Source organism: Musa acuminata, chromosome BXJ1-3 (genome assembly GCF_036884655.1).
Source record: "Musa acuminata AAA Group cultivar baxijiao chromosome BXJ1-3, Cavendish_Baxijiao_AAA, whole genome shotgun sequence".
NCBI lineage: Eukaryota > Viridiplantae > Streptophyta > Magnoliopsida > Zingiberales > Musaceae > Musa > Musa acuminata.
Genome location: NC_088329.1, coordinates 7,357,983 through 7,374,154, shown reverse-complemented (window position 1 = coordinate 7,374,154; position 16,172 = coordinate 7,357,983). Strand labels below are relative to the sequence as shown.

General features: G+C 40.2%; 3 protein-coding genes across 4 annotated transcripts; all 3 read right to left on the bottom strand.

Moving 5' to 3' along the window:
* Window positions 1-2,889: 2,889 nt before the first annotated feature.
* LOC135619812 (RING-H2 finger protein ATL46-like) lies at window positions 2,890-6,132 on the bottom strand. Of its 2 annotated transcripts, XM_065122174.1 has the most exons (3): window positions 5,841-6,132; window positions 5,452-5,541; window positions 2,890-5,315 (listed from the first exon to the last, which is right to left on the bottom strand). In XM_065122174.1, the coding sequence occupies exon 3, from the start codon at window positions 4,109-4,111 to the stop codon at window positions 2,948-2,950; it is 1,164 nt and encodes a 387-aa protein (XP_064978246.1). In that variant the 5' UTR covers window positions 4,112-5,315; window positions 5,452-5,541; window positions 5,841-6,132; the 3' UTR covers window positions 2,890-2,947. The 2 variants fall into 2 exon arrangements, with proteins under 2 accessions (XP_064978246.1, XP_064978238.1); XM_065122166.1 differs by having other exon boundaries at window positions 5,452-6,132.
* A 137-nt stretch (window positions 6,133-6,269) lies between these two features.
* On the bottom strand, window positions 6,270-9,783 carry LOC135619817 (uncharacterized). The gene is made up of 2 exons (XM_065122185.1): window positions 8,670-9,783; window positions 6,270-7,643 (listed from the first exon to the last, which is right to left on the bottom strand). Exons 1-2 carry the CDS (start codon window positions 9,124-9,126, stop codon window positions 7,603-7,605), a joined length of 498 nt encoding a protein of 165 aa, XP_064978257.1. The 5' UTR covers window positions 9,127-9,783; the 3' UTR covers window positions 6,270-7,602.
* Window positions 9,784-15,367: 5,584 nt separating this feature from the next.
* On the bottom strand, window positions 15,368-16,172 carry LOC135619805 (MLP-like protein 423). Its single transcript, XM_065122159.1, has 2 exons — window positions 15,806-16,172; window positions 15,368-15,727 (listed from the first exon to the last, which is right to left on the bottom strand). Exons 1-2 carry the CDS (start codon window positions 15,984-15,986, stop codon window positions 15,456-15,458), a joined length of 453 nt encoding a protein of 150 aa, XP_064978231.1. The 5' UTR covers window positions 15,987-16,172; the 3' UTR covers window positions 15,368-15,455.

The window sequence follows — 16,172 nt, the reverse complement described above, 5'->3', positions numbered from 1 at the left end:
CACAACAGCAATCTAGCTGACTCCGCATGCAAGTGATTCCAAATGTTTCCAGGTGATTTGTAGTTCAAGCACTTGCTGTTTCTGATCACAGGACTTACAGTGACAGCATTCTTGACAGTAGCAGCTCACCACAAAAGCAGTGAAGCTGAGTCCAGCTTTGGTCGCATCATCATCTTAAAGTTCATTTGTCCTCTGGTGGCCCACCATCCATGAATGAGAAATGTTCTTGTTCATGCGCCTTGATCCTTTTTGCTGCCATTTTCATGTGGGATGCTTCACCAGGACACTGCCTCGGTGCCTCTTTATGCTCTCATCCAGCAGATTGCTTGCTCTGAGGTCAAGTCAAACTTCCAGCGCCAGTGCAAGTTTGTCTTTTTACCATCCTCGGCCTATTAGGTCATTTTCATTCTTCGCATATATAATCATATAAAAAGAATAAATGCAGTATTATCCTTAGGCAATAGACAAGTTAATGCTTAAGCATACTTAGTTAGATATCCGAATCCAATCCAATCCAATCCAATCTGAATTTGTATTCGGATGATACCCAAATCCGAATGACCCAATCCAACATTATTTGGATTTTTGAGTCCGGATTCAGATGAACAAATAGATGTTTAGTGGTACAACCAAATAGATGTTGCTAATTATCACATTCACTTGATGAAGTATTGCAAGTGTTTATCTCTCTCATAATAAAAGGAGGAGAAAGAAAATTAGAATCCCACACCATGCTAATTCTCATTTGAGGTGTCTAGTGTTTTCCAATCCTGTGACTGCAATCAGAATCTAAAACTGTACTAATTTAATAGCCTCCTCCAAAAAGTATTGTCAAAAATAATCTCTTTGTTCAAAGTGTACACCACATAATTTTCCTCTTGTTTCATTATGGAAAGGCTATTTAAACATGAAAACAAGACAAAAGACCAGCTAATATTCCTGCCACACCCATTAATATAAGTAAATACTCTAATATAAAAAAAGTTTCACCAACTCCTAGAATTATCTCATTCCCTGTACCTGTTCATGGAATGCCTTGGGTTCCATGAACAATCAATTGGCACTCATGGTGCAGACAACCATAAGAACAAAATGACACAACTTTATGTGGAAACCAGTAAATTTATTCTACAGTGACAAATGTAGCCCAAGGCTAATATTTGATAGGCATATATTATAATTACTGAATGTTAGTGCTTCTGAAAAGGCAAGCATTGAGCTGAAAACTGTGACAACTTTCTGTGTTGTTTGCCCACTTTTTTTTGTTCTCGAGATCATGGAAAAGAAAAGCTGAAGATTCTGCAAAATGAGAAAAAAGGGAGGTGAAATGAGTAAAAGGAAATGAGATAAAAAGAAGATTCCTCAAAGTATTGACTTTAACAAAAGATAAGAAGGTGAAGGCAGCGGAGAGGCGGAGAGTTGTGCGCAGTTTACTTTCGAGCACCGAGGGCCACTGGAGAATCTGGAAAGAGATGGCAAAGTAGAGCTCCAATGGCAGACTAGAAAAATGCAAGTGGTCTCAATAGTCTTTCTTCCATGCTTTGTTGGTTGAAACGATGGCCATATGGTGGAAGCCGAGACTATGGCGCAAGTGGGGCATACTTCAAGCTCAGGAACTTGAAGGTCATGAATGAAAAGAAGACTTGCCACCAAACTTCCCTGCCTCTTTCCCAAATCTCGTGTGCAACTCTTACATGGAAAAGAACAACTTTCCGGATGGATCATCTGGACTTGATCACGTAAGAAGCACCAACTAGTTGTCTGTAGGTGAATCATTGCCTCCTTTTCAAATCCCACTCGAGTCCCACAAAGTTGTCATGACCAAATCAATGCAAATTGGATGGTCCTCGATTTGCACCCAAGTCTGCATCCTACATGACATTTAATGCTTCGAGTTGATTTTGTTTCCTGGCCTTGAGATGTATTTGTTGAGTTACTTTTCTCTGTCCTGTTGAGAAACAATGCCTTGTGAGTTTCTAATAATCCAAGTTAAAAGCTTATTGAGTCTTCATTCTTATTCACCAGCTGTTACTGCTAATCATCTCTTTTCCAGTTCTTGTGGATGTAACTTTGACCTTTTGGCACCTTGTTTTCCATCTGAGTAGTTAGATTCGAGTCCTCATGGTGTCATTGATGTTATCAGCTAAATCTTCAAGAACTAGCAGTATACTTCAGACAGGACAACTGCTTCAAGCCAAGAGCTTCATATCTCACCTTACTTTTCAGATCAAGTGATTTCATCACAAGAATCCACAGTCGAGCTTTTGGGAGGTTTCCCAGTCTGCTTATTCAACAGGAAAAACAACAAACACAAGACCATTGTAGGCTTCAGCTGATTCAAGGTACAAGTACAGAAGCTTTGTGCTGTCACACCAGCACCCAAGAGGCATCTCAAACAGCAGCAGCAGCAGCAGCAACAACAACAACAGAGAAAGGCTATAAAGCTATAAAGAGGCATTACATTAATCTTTTTTCTGAGGGAATCAAGGATTATATTAATCAAATTTTCAGGAATGCAATCCCAAGCAAAAATCACCAACCAGGATGTGGATGAGAAAAAATAATGCTGGAGTTGGATCATGGCTGGAGTGCTTGATGTAAAGGCAAAATGAAAACAGAGTTCAAGGCATGTAAATTTTGGAATGTCTCTTAAAACATTCAAACGATAGGTTTATTCACTAATGATTGTCACAACATATTACCACTAAGATTCATTGCCAGCTCCAAAAAGGATTGAAAAGTAACAAGTTTCACTATGTTAATCTACTCGTAACCATCTAAGATTCATCAACTAGATGCTAAAATTATCATTTTTTCTTGAGGATTGCTGAAACCACATTGGGAAAACAAGTATCAGATGAGATGAAAGGTAAGCAAAACAAAAGAGAATTGTGAATCGAATCAGCCATCACAGATGAAGAACAACATACAAGGCATTGTAGTAACATCACATTCGTGTATCCCCAACATTTCTTCTAATCCATGGCAAGTCCCCATCAGGAGAAGTAATACCTGATGACACTGGGAATTTTCCCTTCTTGTTAGACCACTGCCAGATCTTTGACACAGAGAAGCTCTCACCTCTGCTCCCAATTCCCAGTTTCTTCCCCTCCATAACCTCAGTGCTTGCAGAGTGCTCGTTGATTCGCCTTCCCCTGCCTCCCTTTGCATCACCATTCTTGATACGACCACTGGGGAGAGTAACTTGGAGACTGGAATCAGCAAGAACGTACTGATAAGAGCCCATGGAGAAGCACCTCCTTGCATCCAAGTTGTTGCTGCTAGTTTCTCCTTCCTCCATTCTCACAGCACCATCAGCAATGCCACTTCCACCATCATTCCCAGCTCCTCTGGTGCACAAGTTCTTGTATTTGCCAAGCCTCACTGAGAACACCCTCTTCTCGGTGACCGTTTCATCACCTTCTGCCTCCTGCTCCATAGGGAATCCATCCTCTTCTCTCGGGTCGTCGAAGTCGAAGACCGGATTCTCGATCGTGAAGCCCGGCACAAAGAGCGCCCCCCGGCACAGCGGACAGGTGGAATTGGAGAGGAGCCATGTGTCGATGCAGTTGATGTGGAAAGCGTGGCCGCACACCGGCAGAAGCCGAAGCTGGTCTTCTTGGGCGAACTCACACAGGCAGACCGCGCAATCGAATGGCTCCTTGGAGCCGACGATCTCCTTGTAGAGGAAGACGGGCAACGCGTCGATGAAGGCCTGATCGAGGCCCGAGTCGTGGAGGTGGAACAGCTGCTGGAGCTGGCGCTGGAGCGCGTCGGAGCCGGCGAGCTCGCCGGCCTGTGGCCGCTCCGGATGGGATGAGGTGGTCGAAAAAGGGTGCTTTTTGATGAGGAATCTGACCAAGAGGTGGAGGAGGCCGGAAATGAAGAAGACCACCGCAAGGATGACTATGATGAACAGGACTGCGGGGCTAATCCTACTGCCCGGTGAAGGTGATGCGGGTGGGGGTGGGGGTTGGGATGACGGCCATGGAAGTGAATCCTTCAGAAAGGCAGCAAATCGAGAAGACTGGTGATGGAGAACCCCATCATCAACCTTGGGTTGAGGGGGGAGCCAAGGAGCTCTAATGGATTTGTAGGGTGTGACAACCATCTCCTTCCTTGATCTGAGACCAACCACAAGTCATCTCAAGAACCAGGGAGCTGACAACTCACTTCTTCCTAGCATCCAAATCTAGCTCAGATCACAGGGGAAGGAGCAGCACAAACACAAAATTGCACTAGTCAAAGAGGACACAGGCCAAGAACAGTTCATGAAAGGCTGAGATGCTTGCAATCTTGTGAGATCAAGTGCGATCACCCATGTGAACCTTGGTGACTACTACTTCAGGAGGGCTTCAAGATCCTGGGGAAAGAAAGGAAAGGACTTGATCTTTAGCTGTGAGGGAAATGGGGGGTTACCTCAAGTTTGGCCTGTACTGCTGCATCAGAGAGTGGAAGTCCTCAGATTTGCTTGGCGGGGGGAGAGCGTGGTAGAGACTGGTCTCTGCTTCCCTTGTTAGCATGAGGTCTTCGTCTTTTGGGCCTTCAGTAGCAAGACCAGTCTCTTCTGGGAATTTGCGCAGTTCAGTCTCTGGTGATAGGCTGGAAGCACAGCTTATTGGCAGAGGAATAATTATGATCTAAAAAATACATTGAAAAGAGAGAGGAGTTCATTATGTTGAAAACAGAGATGAGTTAATTATGATCCAAAAAATATATTGAAAACAGAAAGAGGAGTTTGGTAGGGTGGTGGCAGCACTGCAAGCCCAAACAAAGGCTGGGATGGGGAACAGCAGCAGCTTATCATTGTATCCTCCTTTGATAAAAATATATGGTGATGTTGAATGGAAACCCTAAGTTGGCTAATTTCCATAACATGGGACTCTGAACATGTTTTTTATTTTAGTTCTATTGGTTTATGTGTTACAAGTTGATCACATGCATAACCAAACCTAAACTCAAACCCCAATAGTATCGTACTGATTTCCTACACATAAGTGGTAAAGAAAATGCATCATATTAACTTGAAAAGGTTATGATGGTTTGAGGAAGTTTGACAAACAAAACATACAACAACAATAGATTTTAATCTGTCAAACAATTAAGCCTGCAGCATTCGGTGAAGGATCTATCTTGGTCTTGTTTTCCTTGATCTTCTTTCCCCCCATGGTGTTGATCATTGTTTGCATTGCCGTCATTAAAGCAGTGTGATGCAAGGATCCATGTTGTTGTTCATCAAGATGCTGGGGGACTAGAGAGTTCCATCTGCATGAAGCTCCTTGTGCATGAATGCCAGGCCCTCATCAACTCATATTCTGCAATTCCAGTCAAAGTATGATCAGCTAATACATTCGACACACAACAAGAACTCATTGCAACACCAGCAGCTGATTCATTCTTCCCATCATCGATCTCTCATTGTTAGTCTTCTTCCTGTAGGTCATTCATTACCTTGTTAAGTGGTTTTCCACACAAGTCTTCCAGTCTTCTTGCATGTATAGGATTTCTTCTCGTGTAACACAATGACTATTCCTGTGGAATCTGAAAAGAAAGAGAAAATGGATGTGAGACTGTGGTTGCTAAAGTTCTGTAAGATCTGAAAAGAATGAGAGTTGCAGGAGGAAATGATTTTAAATAATGCTTTTAAGAAACTGCAAACTTGTTCACACAAGACTGTCTATAATCCCTGCATGCAACATGTTTTGGCATCAATGGTAAGTAGAAGATTAACTGCTCCATATCCGTCACATTTCTTCATGTGTAAAGAATTTGTCCTGGTGATAGGCATCAACCGGTAGAAGTTAAAAGGAACAGGAAATGTTTAAAGGTAGGCAGCGTACCAGAAATCCAGACCATAGTCTATAAGGTATAGGTCCCAAGGTGCTCCTCAACATGTAGCACACGAGCATGCCCAGTCCAAATCATGAGCATGCTTGAAACACGGCTTCAATCATGTGGCTCCTCAGAAAAGCTGTGATGATGCAATTAAGTATTTCAACCACCAAAAACAATCCGGTCAATAAAGACAATGGAAGCAGCTTCACCATCGATGACAGGATGGCAATGATGAACAGCTATTAAAAGAGGATAAAAGCTTGTTACGAGTCAATGGAAATGCAGATATAATTACTACAACAAAGTAAAAAAAGAAAGTGAAAGTCCAGAGGCCAGAGGAAAGCACATCATGGAAATTTTCTGCTTCCAGTACAAAAAGAAATATTACACTCCAAGGTTGGGTCATCAAAGAATCACTAGAAAGAGCTGACCAATTCAACAACCATGCAGTAGAATTATCTTTTTCTTATAAACATATATGACTTTTGGAAAAGAATTCTGCCCTACAAAGCAACAAGGAGCTTGGCCTTCCTAAAGCATAATATTTACAGCAAAAATTGGAAAAGGATGGCTCCCTATGTACAGGAGTAGTTACATTGTTTAGTCTCAGTAAGTACATAATGCAATGGTGAAAATCCCCATCTGGATGCAGTAAGAAGAGGGATAAAAGAATAAACGCAATTCCTAATTTTTCTCATCCCCAGTCAAAAGAATCTGAAACTTCCTGAATTTGCAATACTCCATTGCTACACTTCTAAAGTTGCCTTTTCTCCCGTTGTGAAAAACAATTTGCTTCTGGAAAAATCATAAGCGCAAGTTTCATGGGTTAAGACACTCCTTTGCTTCATAATCATGGTCATAGTAGCCTGTAGCATCCGTAAGTTAAAAAACCCCATTGCTACCCTAACTTCTCCGGTTGCCTTCTCTTCTGTTGTGAGAAACAATTTGCTTCGAAAATATCACAGGGGAATGGTATCCAACAGGAATTTTATGCGCTAAGAGATTCTATTGTTTCATGGTTATGGTGAAAATAATCTCAAGCTTCCTAAGTGGCAAAAATGTATTGCCACTGTAACTTCTCCAGTTGCCGTCCCTCCAGTAGTGAGTTTGACTCCAAAATATCACAGGTGAATTGTATCCAGCAGGAATTTTATGTGCTCAGACATTCCATAGCTTAATAATCAGAAGCTTCCTGAAGTTGCAAAACTCCATTACATAACTTCTCCAGTTGCCCTCTCTCCAGCTGAAAGAAACAATTGGTTCCAAAAGTACCACAACCGAATGGTATCCAGCAGGAATTTTGTGTTACAACACTCCATTGCTTCATGGTTATGATCAAAACAATATGAAGCTTCCTGAAGTTGCTAAACTCAGTTGCTACGTTAACTTCTCCAGTTGTAAGAACAATTTGACTCCAAAATATCATGAGTGAGTGGTATCCAGCAGGATTTTTATGCGCTAAGACATTCCATTGCTTAATAATCCGAAGCTTCTTGAAATTGCAAACTCCAATACTACCTTAACTTCTCCAGTTGCCTTCCTTCCAATGGTAAGAAACAATTTGCTTCCAAAAAAGATCACAAGCGAATATCCAGCAGGAATTTTATGTGCTATGACACTCCATTGCTTCATGATTTTTCTTCTTTCACACTGAATTTTTTTCTCTTTTTTTTCTCTAATTTTAACTATAGAATGACAGAAGCTGATGGTCTTCAATAACATCTTGTAAGGCCAAGCTATCAATTAATTATCACATAGTTGGGTACATCAAAGAGAAGAAAGCCATTCTTCTATGTACTTCTTGCCATCTGCACCAATAAAATTTTAAATGATATTAGAATAGTCGTTCAATGACATGAACTGTTTACAATAGAATTTCACATGTATGCTTAAATAATGAAAAGATAGACAGAAATTGCTGCCAGGAAAGAAGATTTCAGTAACTAAAAAAAAGCAGAATCTAACAAAATCTAATTACATTCAAGCTTTTTATACGAGAACAAAAAGAAAATGAAATTTCTAATTACTGAGCTTCCCAGCAGGGTCCTAGGCATTTAGAAGAATCAACCTTTTTATATGACGGCCAAAAGAAAAAGGTATAACCAGGGAAAAAAGACCAAACCAAGGCAAGATCTTAGAAAGCACATAACATATGAAACAACTAAAGTGAAAGACCTCAAGGCATTTGACCAAGACAAGTAGCACCAACAACCTAATCAAGGTATATACTCCTTTTGGCCCTCAATGACAGTGGAATCATCTGAATGCAAATTATTCAGCCGAATAGAGCTATGAAACAATGGAATCAATGCCAAATATGGCATTTTCAGGTAGAACAGCTCAGCGCATGCATATTTACTTGCCTAAAGAAGCAAAAAATAAACTATAGAAGGAAATATTTCAAAAAAGTCTAGTAAAATAAATCAACAATGTCCTTGTCCTGCATCTCCTGGTCTTGTATCTCATGTAAACTTGATATGTCTTAATGGCCATAGATTTGGCTTTTTGGAGTCCATTAATTAACTAGTGCACTTTGAAGGCACTGGCTAGGTAAAGCCTTTGACGGCCTGAGCTCCAATCCCCTCATCACCACTTATGCTTTTGTGAAAAAGGAAAAGAAAGAAATAAAACTAGTGTACCTTGACAATACACAACTTGTCTAACAAGGAAGCATGAAACCATCATTAACAATGCAACAACATAAACTTAAACAAATCTAGCACTAAGTTTAGAAGGTTAAATAATGCATGGAAGGAGACTCATATCTCGAACTACAAGATATCGGTAATAGTTAACTGATAGTTTGTGCAACATGTAGAACCACCATATCTCACCAGAGAGATCATCGTCCAAACGATCAACTGCTCCCAAGACATGGGTTTTGGAGCTCTCCACCTGCTCACAACGACCACGCCCATAGCACGGGACCAAGACAGCGAAGCTGCTGTTCTCGGTCTCACTGTCACTCTGGAACTCAGGCGCATGAGGCTCTAACCACCCAATCGACCAATCGGAATCTGACGATTCCGACCCCGACATGCACCCACCGTCCGAGGGCACAAGGACGATGTCATACTCCTTATCGATCCGCCGCTCTTCCCTGCTCTGCCACTTCTTCTTAATTCTTCTCGAATTCGACCTTATCCTAGGCCCACTAACTGGCGGAAACTTCAAGTAATCTGGCTCTCTAAACCCCGACGAGAGATCAGGAGAAGCACTCAGGGAATTCGGGGATTCATAATCTTTCCCACCCCAGATCCAGCCAGAGAAACGAGTGAAAGCCACTGCCATTTTCTCCACAAAAAACCCGTATCTTGATCCAATCACCCCACCAAATTCGCCATCTGATCTGATTTTATGAAGATTATCGAGAAGAAAACAGATGTCTTGCAATCTTCAAAAAATAATAAAGAAGAATCAACTCAACACACTAATCCGCCCCAAAAAAATCAAAATTTCACATAAACAGAACAAAATCACCTCCATTCTAACAAAAAAATTACACCTCGAGTTAAAAAATTATCAGCAAAGTCCCATTTTTTCTCTCGAAAATCGACCACGAAATTGGAAATCTCCCAAACAACACCAGTCAAAATAAGCATAACTATCAATCATAAAAGATCTCCGAAATAGCGCCAGAACTAAAATCCCTTGAAGAACTGTCGCCCAATGAAAGCTCTTTCCAAGAACACATAAAACACCGCAATAGATGAGCCTTCGAGAAGAGATCCAGATCAACAAAACAAGCTGCTTCCCAACGATCAAAATCCCAATCCGACAAGATCGGAGCCGACGTGATGATCGGATGCGGCGGCCCTCAGGCCATCGGCGGCCGCGCCGTCCTTTCAGTCAGAGATCGCCGGCTCGAGGCCGGACGTGATGATGAGAGAGAAGGAAAGAGTAAAGTGGGGGCAGACGTAAGGCTGAGAGACACCAGCAGTGGAGAGGATGTGCAGGACGTCGTCGTCTTCTTCGGCTATTTATAGCCATCCGATATGCTGCTTCGGGTTTCGCGATATAGCGATGGACGGACTAGATCCTCGAGAACACTCCCGTTCGATGATCTAGGCCGTCTGATGAGGGGCCCCAGATCGCACCACTAGCGACACCTTTACGCGAGTGGACGACATCGTCTTCCGGGATCCGCGCATAGATGATCGTATGCGACGCGTTTACAACCGTAGATTTATAAGATCAACGATAGATCGTAGGCAGTAAGGTCGCAGGCGTCAAAAAAGGTGGGACCCACAAGCGGGCCAAGTCTTCTATGCAGTCACGCTTAGGTTTTTGTGTGGAGAAATTGCCACGTCACTGACGCGCCCAAACATAATCCAAGGATATAATATATATATATATATATATCCTATCCTTGTATTTACTCATCTAAACTTAAGCTTAACGTAAATTACATAATTTTTACAAAGATGAAAACGTGGAGTGAAAATAAAAAGAAATAAAATAATTCATGAGAATAATAAATGTTTTTTAGGTGTTCAATATTTTTACAAAATGATAAAAACTCAAATTCATAATGATAACCATGGTTTGTATTTAATTTTATTTGGATGGATACTAATGAGAGTGATACTTATGAGACATAAATATGTAACACTATTTCAACTGATTAATGTATTATTTATCATTATTTTATTTTCATAAGGGTAATTAATATAAGACGAAAACAGAAATCATTAGCTTATTATCTACCATTAAGATTTTGTCATCATTAGAAAACCATGATTAGAAAAAAGCATTCATGCACCATTCTGTTCTTTAGCTTTTATGTCTTTTCAGCAACTTGGCCTGCATTTATTACAAGTAGTGACAGTATAATAATAATAATAATAATAATAATAATAATAATAATAATAATAATAATAAAACTGCATTCACAGCATTTGCAAATGAGGTTTCCTTTCATTTTTATCACAAATTTTATTTAGGCAAAGTGGTGAAGACTGGGATGAAAAAGTATAGAACTCAAAGCCAAAACAGGATGAGAAAAAAAATGCAACTTGTACTTGACACCTCCCATTGATTTTTATTTTATTTTATTTTCCTGTTTTAAGCAGGAGTATTACTGTAGCTTCATGAGTTGTAGTGGTGATCAACAAGTATATAGCTTGTTTGCAAGTTCATATGCAAACTTACTGCAAGAACAACATGAGAAAAATATAATGTAGATTTCATGAGTCATGCTGCATGCTGTTACTTGTAAGATTCAGTATCATCTTTGAAGTACAGATTTGTGGAGTGCAGCAGTCTGAAAGTTTTGTTCATGTTGCCTACTGAGTGAATGAAAGAGAAATGAGGATTTGCTTCCTATTTATTTGATGTGGTAGTTTCTTATCCAATTTACTCTCTCTATGAATTGCAAGGGTGAAACAGAGTGTAGGACTTATCACAGGGTGGATATCTGTAGATTGCTGCAACTTGCATGAACTCTTCAACCCATATCTTCTTCTCCTATGTGAAAGATCTGTGTCTGGCCCACCAAGCACCCTTCCCACAAGTTGCATGATGAATCAGTCCCTTCCCCTCTATGTCACCATCGTTGAAAGGAGACCACAAAGAGAGACCAAACACCTATGTGTGGTTTCTAGCTAGTCTGTATGTCATCTTCCAAACAATGAATAGATGGCCAACTTTACCTCTTCCACTTGGCAAGATAATTATCAATCCAAATGGAGAATTAGAATATTAAGTAGCTGAATACAATCATTGCAGCAACAGTAATCTCATCCGATGTCGACATTTTTCGGCTTGTTTTTGGAGTATTGGAATGGCCATTGACCCTCTCTCTTGGTCAAGAAGAAAATGAAATCTGAAAGGCTTCACCCTGGAATTTTGATGGCACAAAATGCAGCCGAGAGATTCCACCAACCACAACCAGTACTTTAGTGATTATAGTGTAATCATGTGTCCATGCCTTGTCACTTTGTTCTTTAGTTCAAGCCTACAAAAAATTTCTTGAGAGAGAAAGATTATATATAAAAATAAGTGGATGGGAAATGAATTCATGGTAATTGTGGGAACTAATTGATACAAGATAGAAAAATTCATGGAATTATTTGTGAAGGTGAATGTCCCTATCAAATGACAGAAGCTGAACACAGAAAGAGTTCTGAGACAACTTCAAGATCCAAATAATGATGAAAGCAAGGCAGGCTTGTTTGCAACTTGTTTTGCAATTGGATTTCAGGATCAGCAAACCAGTTTGAGCAATCAAGACAGCTCAACAACCTAAGCCTGAATGAATTTAGATCAGGTGACGGATCTGTAGACTTTTTTTGGATCAATCATACTGAAGAGATCAAACAGAAAAATTCACACAACTAAAGTGGTCTTGATAATATGAATCATTAAAATAAGTTGAACTTTCTTGCATATCTCTTACTACATATCATCACTGACATATGTGCTACATCTCAGGTTCAACTAATGCATTGATCATGGAATCTGAAGTCAAATATCCTGTTCATGTGGCATGACAAAGCAAGTTTTGGAGCTACTCCAGTTAATTTTGTCTATAAATCATCTTCAGGTTGGTCTGATGTAATCAAAATAAGCCCCATGCATAGATGTCTGAAATAATCTATTTGGAGGCTGAGACACACATGATGGTGGTTGTTTCTCCTCAATCAATCTGCCTAGATCTTAAACAATGATGTGTGGTTCCATTACTGAGTTAAATAAAATAGCTAGAGCTCTCAATCTCTCTCTTATCTTAATGAACTATAATTGAAGCACCATCAAAAAGTTGATTGTCATCAAATGCTGCGGAAACACCAACCTAAAGTTGAACATGACACCTCCTCTGAGGAGATCAAAGAAGTGCCATCCAGCAATGAGTTACAAAGTAGAATCATACTGCAGATTTATGTGCCCAAGCACTTATTTCAGTTCATGGTGGAACTTTATATTGATCTTGAAATAATCAAGTCCATGAGCATTAAGAATAAGTTTTCTTAACTTGAAATTATCCAAATTTCTCTATTATGTTCTTGAAGTGTCTGATGGTGTTCCTGAACAAATTTGTAGATCATTTTAGTATGAACAAATTCAATGCAAAATAGTTATATCTACTTCGAGATTCCTGCAGCACATTCCAATGGGAAATTTTTACTTTGGAAACTACTACAGTTCCTGGAGACAACTATGGCCTCTGCCATGCAGATGTCTTGCAATTTATGTATTAATTCCCTCAATCTTATCTCATCATAGCACTAATAAGCAGCAATCAAATACCAAAGTTAAAAATGTTTCCAATTACCTATATGTATATATATACATATATATATACATATATATACATATACATATATATATATATATATATATATATATATGTATAGATGTATGTATATGTATATATATACATACATATATATATACATATATATACATATATACATATACATATACATATATATATATATATATTTATATATATATTCATGAGAAGGAGATCTAATCTTGGGAATAACTAAGAGGGAGGACAAATAAAAAAAATGTAGACTGAATGAGCAATGTTACAGAAATAAAAATTGAGGTGCTTCCATCCAACAGAGGTCTCTCTCTTTCTCTATCACCATCAAGGAATCTGCACTTATTCTTTTAAGAAATGACATGATAATAGTCAAAATATTCCGTAGAGTAGTAAAGAGCACAGATGAAATATTCATTTGGCATCTGTCTTCATATATGTACAAAAATCTTAATGAATTGTGTGCATATAAATGTAGGGAGAAAGAGGTGTGTATGATATCCATGCATAATTCACACATATATATCATTAGTAGATGGAGTTGCACGATCTAATTATGCTTGAGTTCATATAAAGGATGACTCAGGATTAGCCAAAGAACATATAAAAGGCTTCAAAATAGTTGAAGAGAACCTCTTTCCATCACAATCATCTGCATAATTTACAAGATGAAAACACATAGAACTGAAAAGATATCAAAAGTCTAAAGGAATGCTCTTTTTCTTCTCCATTATTATTTTTGGTAGGATCATAATGTTGTTGTCATACTAGTCAATCTTTGATGTGCAATGCATTGTGATGAACTTTTGTCTTTGGACCATCTAAGAAGAGATGTCTCTGAGCCACTAGAAATGGGGCAGATTCTGTCCTGTTTTCTGGGATTGCATGGTGGCCAGTGAGTGATTTCGGAGGTGATACAACTTTAATGTCCCTGATCTTGACCTTTCGAAATAAAGGAACATCACATGATCATGGAAGGGAGAGACAACACCACATGATCCAAAGTCTAGTGAACATCACCTCCATGCTCTTGACCCTACACCTGCATGATCCTGTGACTCCTCTCCCTGATAGCCCTAGATTGCCAAACACATGTAGCAAAAGTTGTCATCCATCCAAGAGTACAGCCAGCTTTGCCAAGGACAGGGTCATGCATACATGTTCCTAAATAAGAGACAGTAAGAGAAGAAGGGGTATTGATAGATTTTCATTTGAGTAATTATCATGTCAATCTACCTCATCTCAGTAAGAGATGTTGTGGCCATCTCAGGTAGTATATAAAATCAATCTGATATGGGATATTTGAACCAAGCTATGAGTCTCATTTGGTTGGAATTCATAAGCTCCCCAACATATTATATGCTCAGGCAGCAAGTATGGCAAAAATTTGGCTCACCCTGTTCAATATTAGGTTCTGATAGTAACAAGCAAAGAAGGCCTCCACCATAAGAAATTTATGGACAAAGCCTATGCATTATGTAGTCTTCTACTGGCACTTGTCCTCGGCAATGTCATGTCTCTCAGACTACAGAAGATTGTAAAAGAAGAGCAAAGATAAAGAAGGCACTCCTCCAATAGTGATATTACAACCTTTTGCTCATAAATTTACAGATTCATCAGTCTTTTGTGTTAGCTTTTCTCTATTCTTGGACTCATTTTTGAACTAGTTAAAATGGTAAGTCTCTATGTTACTTCAATAGTTCATGTTGAGCATGGACCCATGGCTTTTACTCTTGTCCTTCTATTCAACAAACCCTCAGCAATGCACAATAACTTTGTGTGGAAAAACCAGTCGTTTGGTTGTTTTCATGATCACTTTGGTAGGAGGAAGTCATAAAGATCTTCCAGAAGATTGTGGCTCTGTCAATTTGTTGCAACATTTAGTGATTTCTTTGCTTCCTCTGTATGATCTGATGCACTTCATATCGGCATGAATTTTCTCTATAACAATTGACATGTTAGAAATTTAGAGATCAATCGAGATTTGGTCCATGTCACAGTACCACTACTGGAAGCTTGCTCGTTAGGAGCAGAGAGGACTCAAATGGAAGATGATGTTAGAACTGGGAGAGAAAAACTTGAACATCTTCTCCCGGTTAAGTAGAATATGACATATTTATTATTGTTTTGATTTCATTAAATCTACTAACTTTTTTTTACCTATATGATCTGATCCAAACCTTTTCTTTGTGACTGAAATTTTAGATGTTCTTTCAATCAGTTCCATTGTTTTTAGTTTTGATCCAAAGACGAGCACAGAGCTGATGATTCCAAAACCAGAAGATCCCATTGCCGAGCACGGCCATGACACAGGCATGTCGTTCTTGGCTTTATTCTCACTGCCTTAGCATTCCTAGTTCTTGGCGAGGTACTCATCCAAGGCACTGAAGGTCTTGGTCGCCGTCTCCGTGACGAGGTCCGGGTCAGGGACCTCTATGTTGGCCTTCTCGTACTCCATGCACCACTTCACCTGGCTGCCGTCGCCGTTGGGTTCCACCTTCAGGCTGGCCTTGAAGTTCTTGTAGTAGCTCACCAGCTCGCCGTCGATCAGGCTGTACGACACCTGCTTGCTTGCGTCGTCCACCTCCTCGATCTTCTCCTTGGCGAACGTCACCAGTGGAACTCCTGCACCCACCCAACAACTCTTTCACGGTGGATCACGACGAGGACAACCGACTGGGGTTGGGATTGGTGGGTGCTCACCCTGGGCGTATTTTAGCAGGCGGACGGTGCCGGCGCTGCGGCCATCGCCCTCGACGATCTCGATGCTCTGGTACTGCTCGGGGAAGACCTTGGGGAAGAGCTCGGTGGAGCCGCGGATGGCTTCCCAGAACCTGTCCGGCGAGGACTTCACCGCCACTAACACTTCAGCCGTGGAGGCCATGGATGATGATGCTAAGGGAAGAAGCAGTAGAGGAGTGCAGATATAGTGGAGGCAGGGGGGAGTGTGAGCTCCGGTTGCTTGCAGTGCTCCTTGAAGAGGCTCATCAGCTGCCACCTACTTCACTTTGCTCTTGAATGCCCGGTCGGTGGATTTCTGTGAAGCATGAGATCTGGATCACAAACGTAG

Bases quoted from the DNA above. Each gene is read 5' to 3' on its own strand.
- LOC135619805 (XM_065122159.1), bottom strand. From the start codon at position 15,986: ATGGCCTCCACGGCTGAAGTGTTAGTGGCGGTGAAGTCCTCGCCGGAC. The intron at 15,728-15,805 runs GTGAGCACCCAC...GGGTGGGTGCAG, and splicing joins CCTGCTAAAATACGCCCAGG to GAGTTCCACTGGTGACGTTC.
- LOC135619817 (XM_065122185.1), bottom strand. From the start codon at position 9,126: ATGGCAGTGGCTTTCACTCGTTTCTCTGGCTGGATCTGGGGTGGGAAA. The intron at 7,644-8,669 runs GTGAGATATGGT...TTATTGGTGCAG, and splicing joins TTTGGACGATGATCTCTCTG to ATGGCAAGAAGTACATAGAA.
- LOC135619812 (XM_065122166.1), bottom strand. From the start codon at position 4,111: ATGGTTGTCACACCCTACAAATCCATTAGAGCTCCTTGGCTCCCCCCT.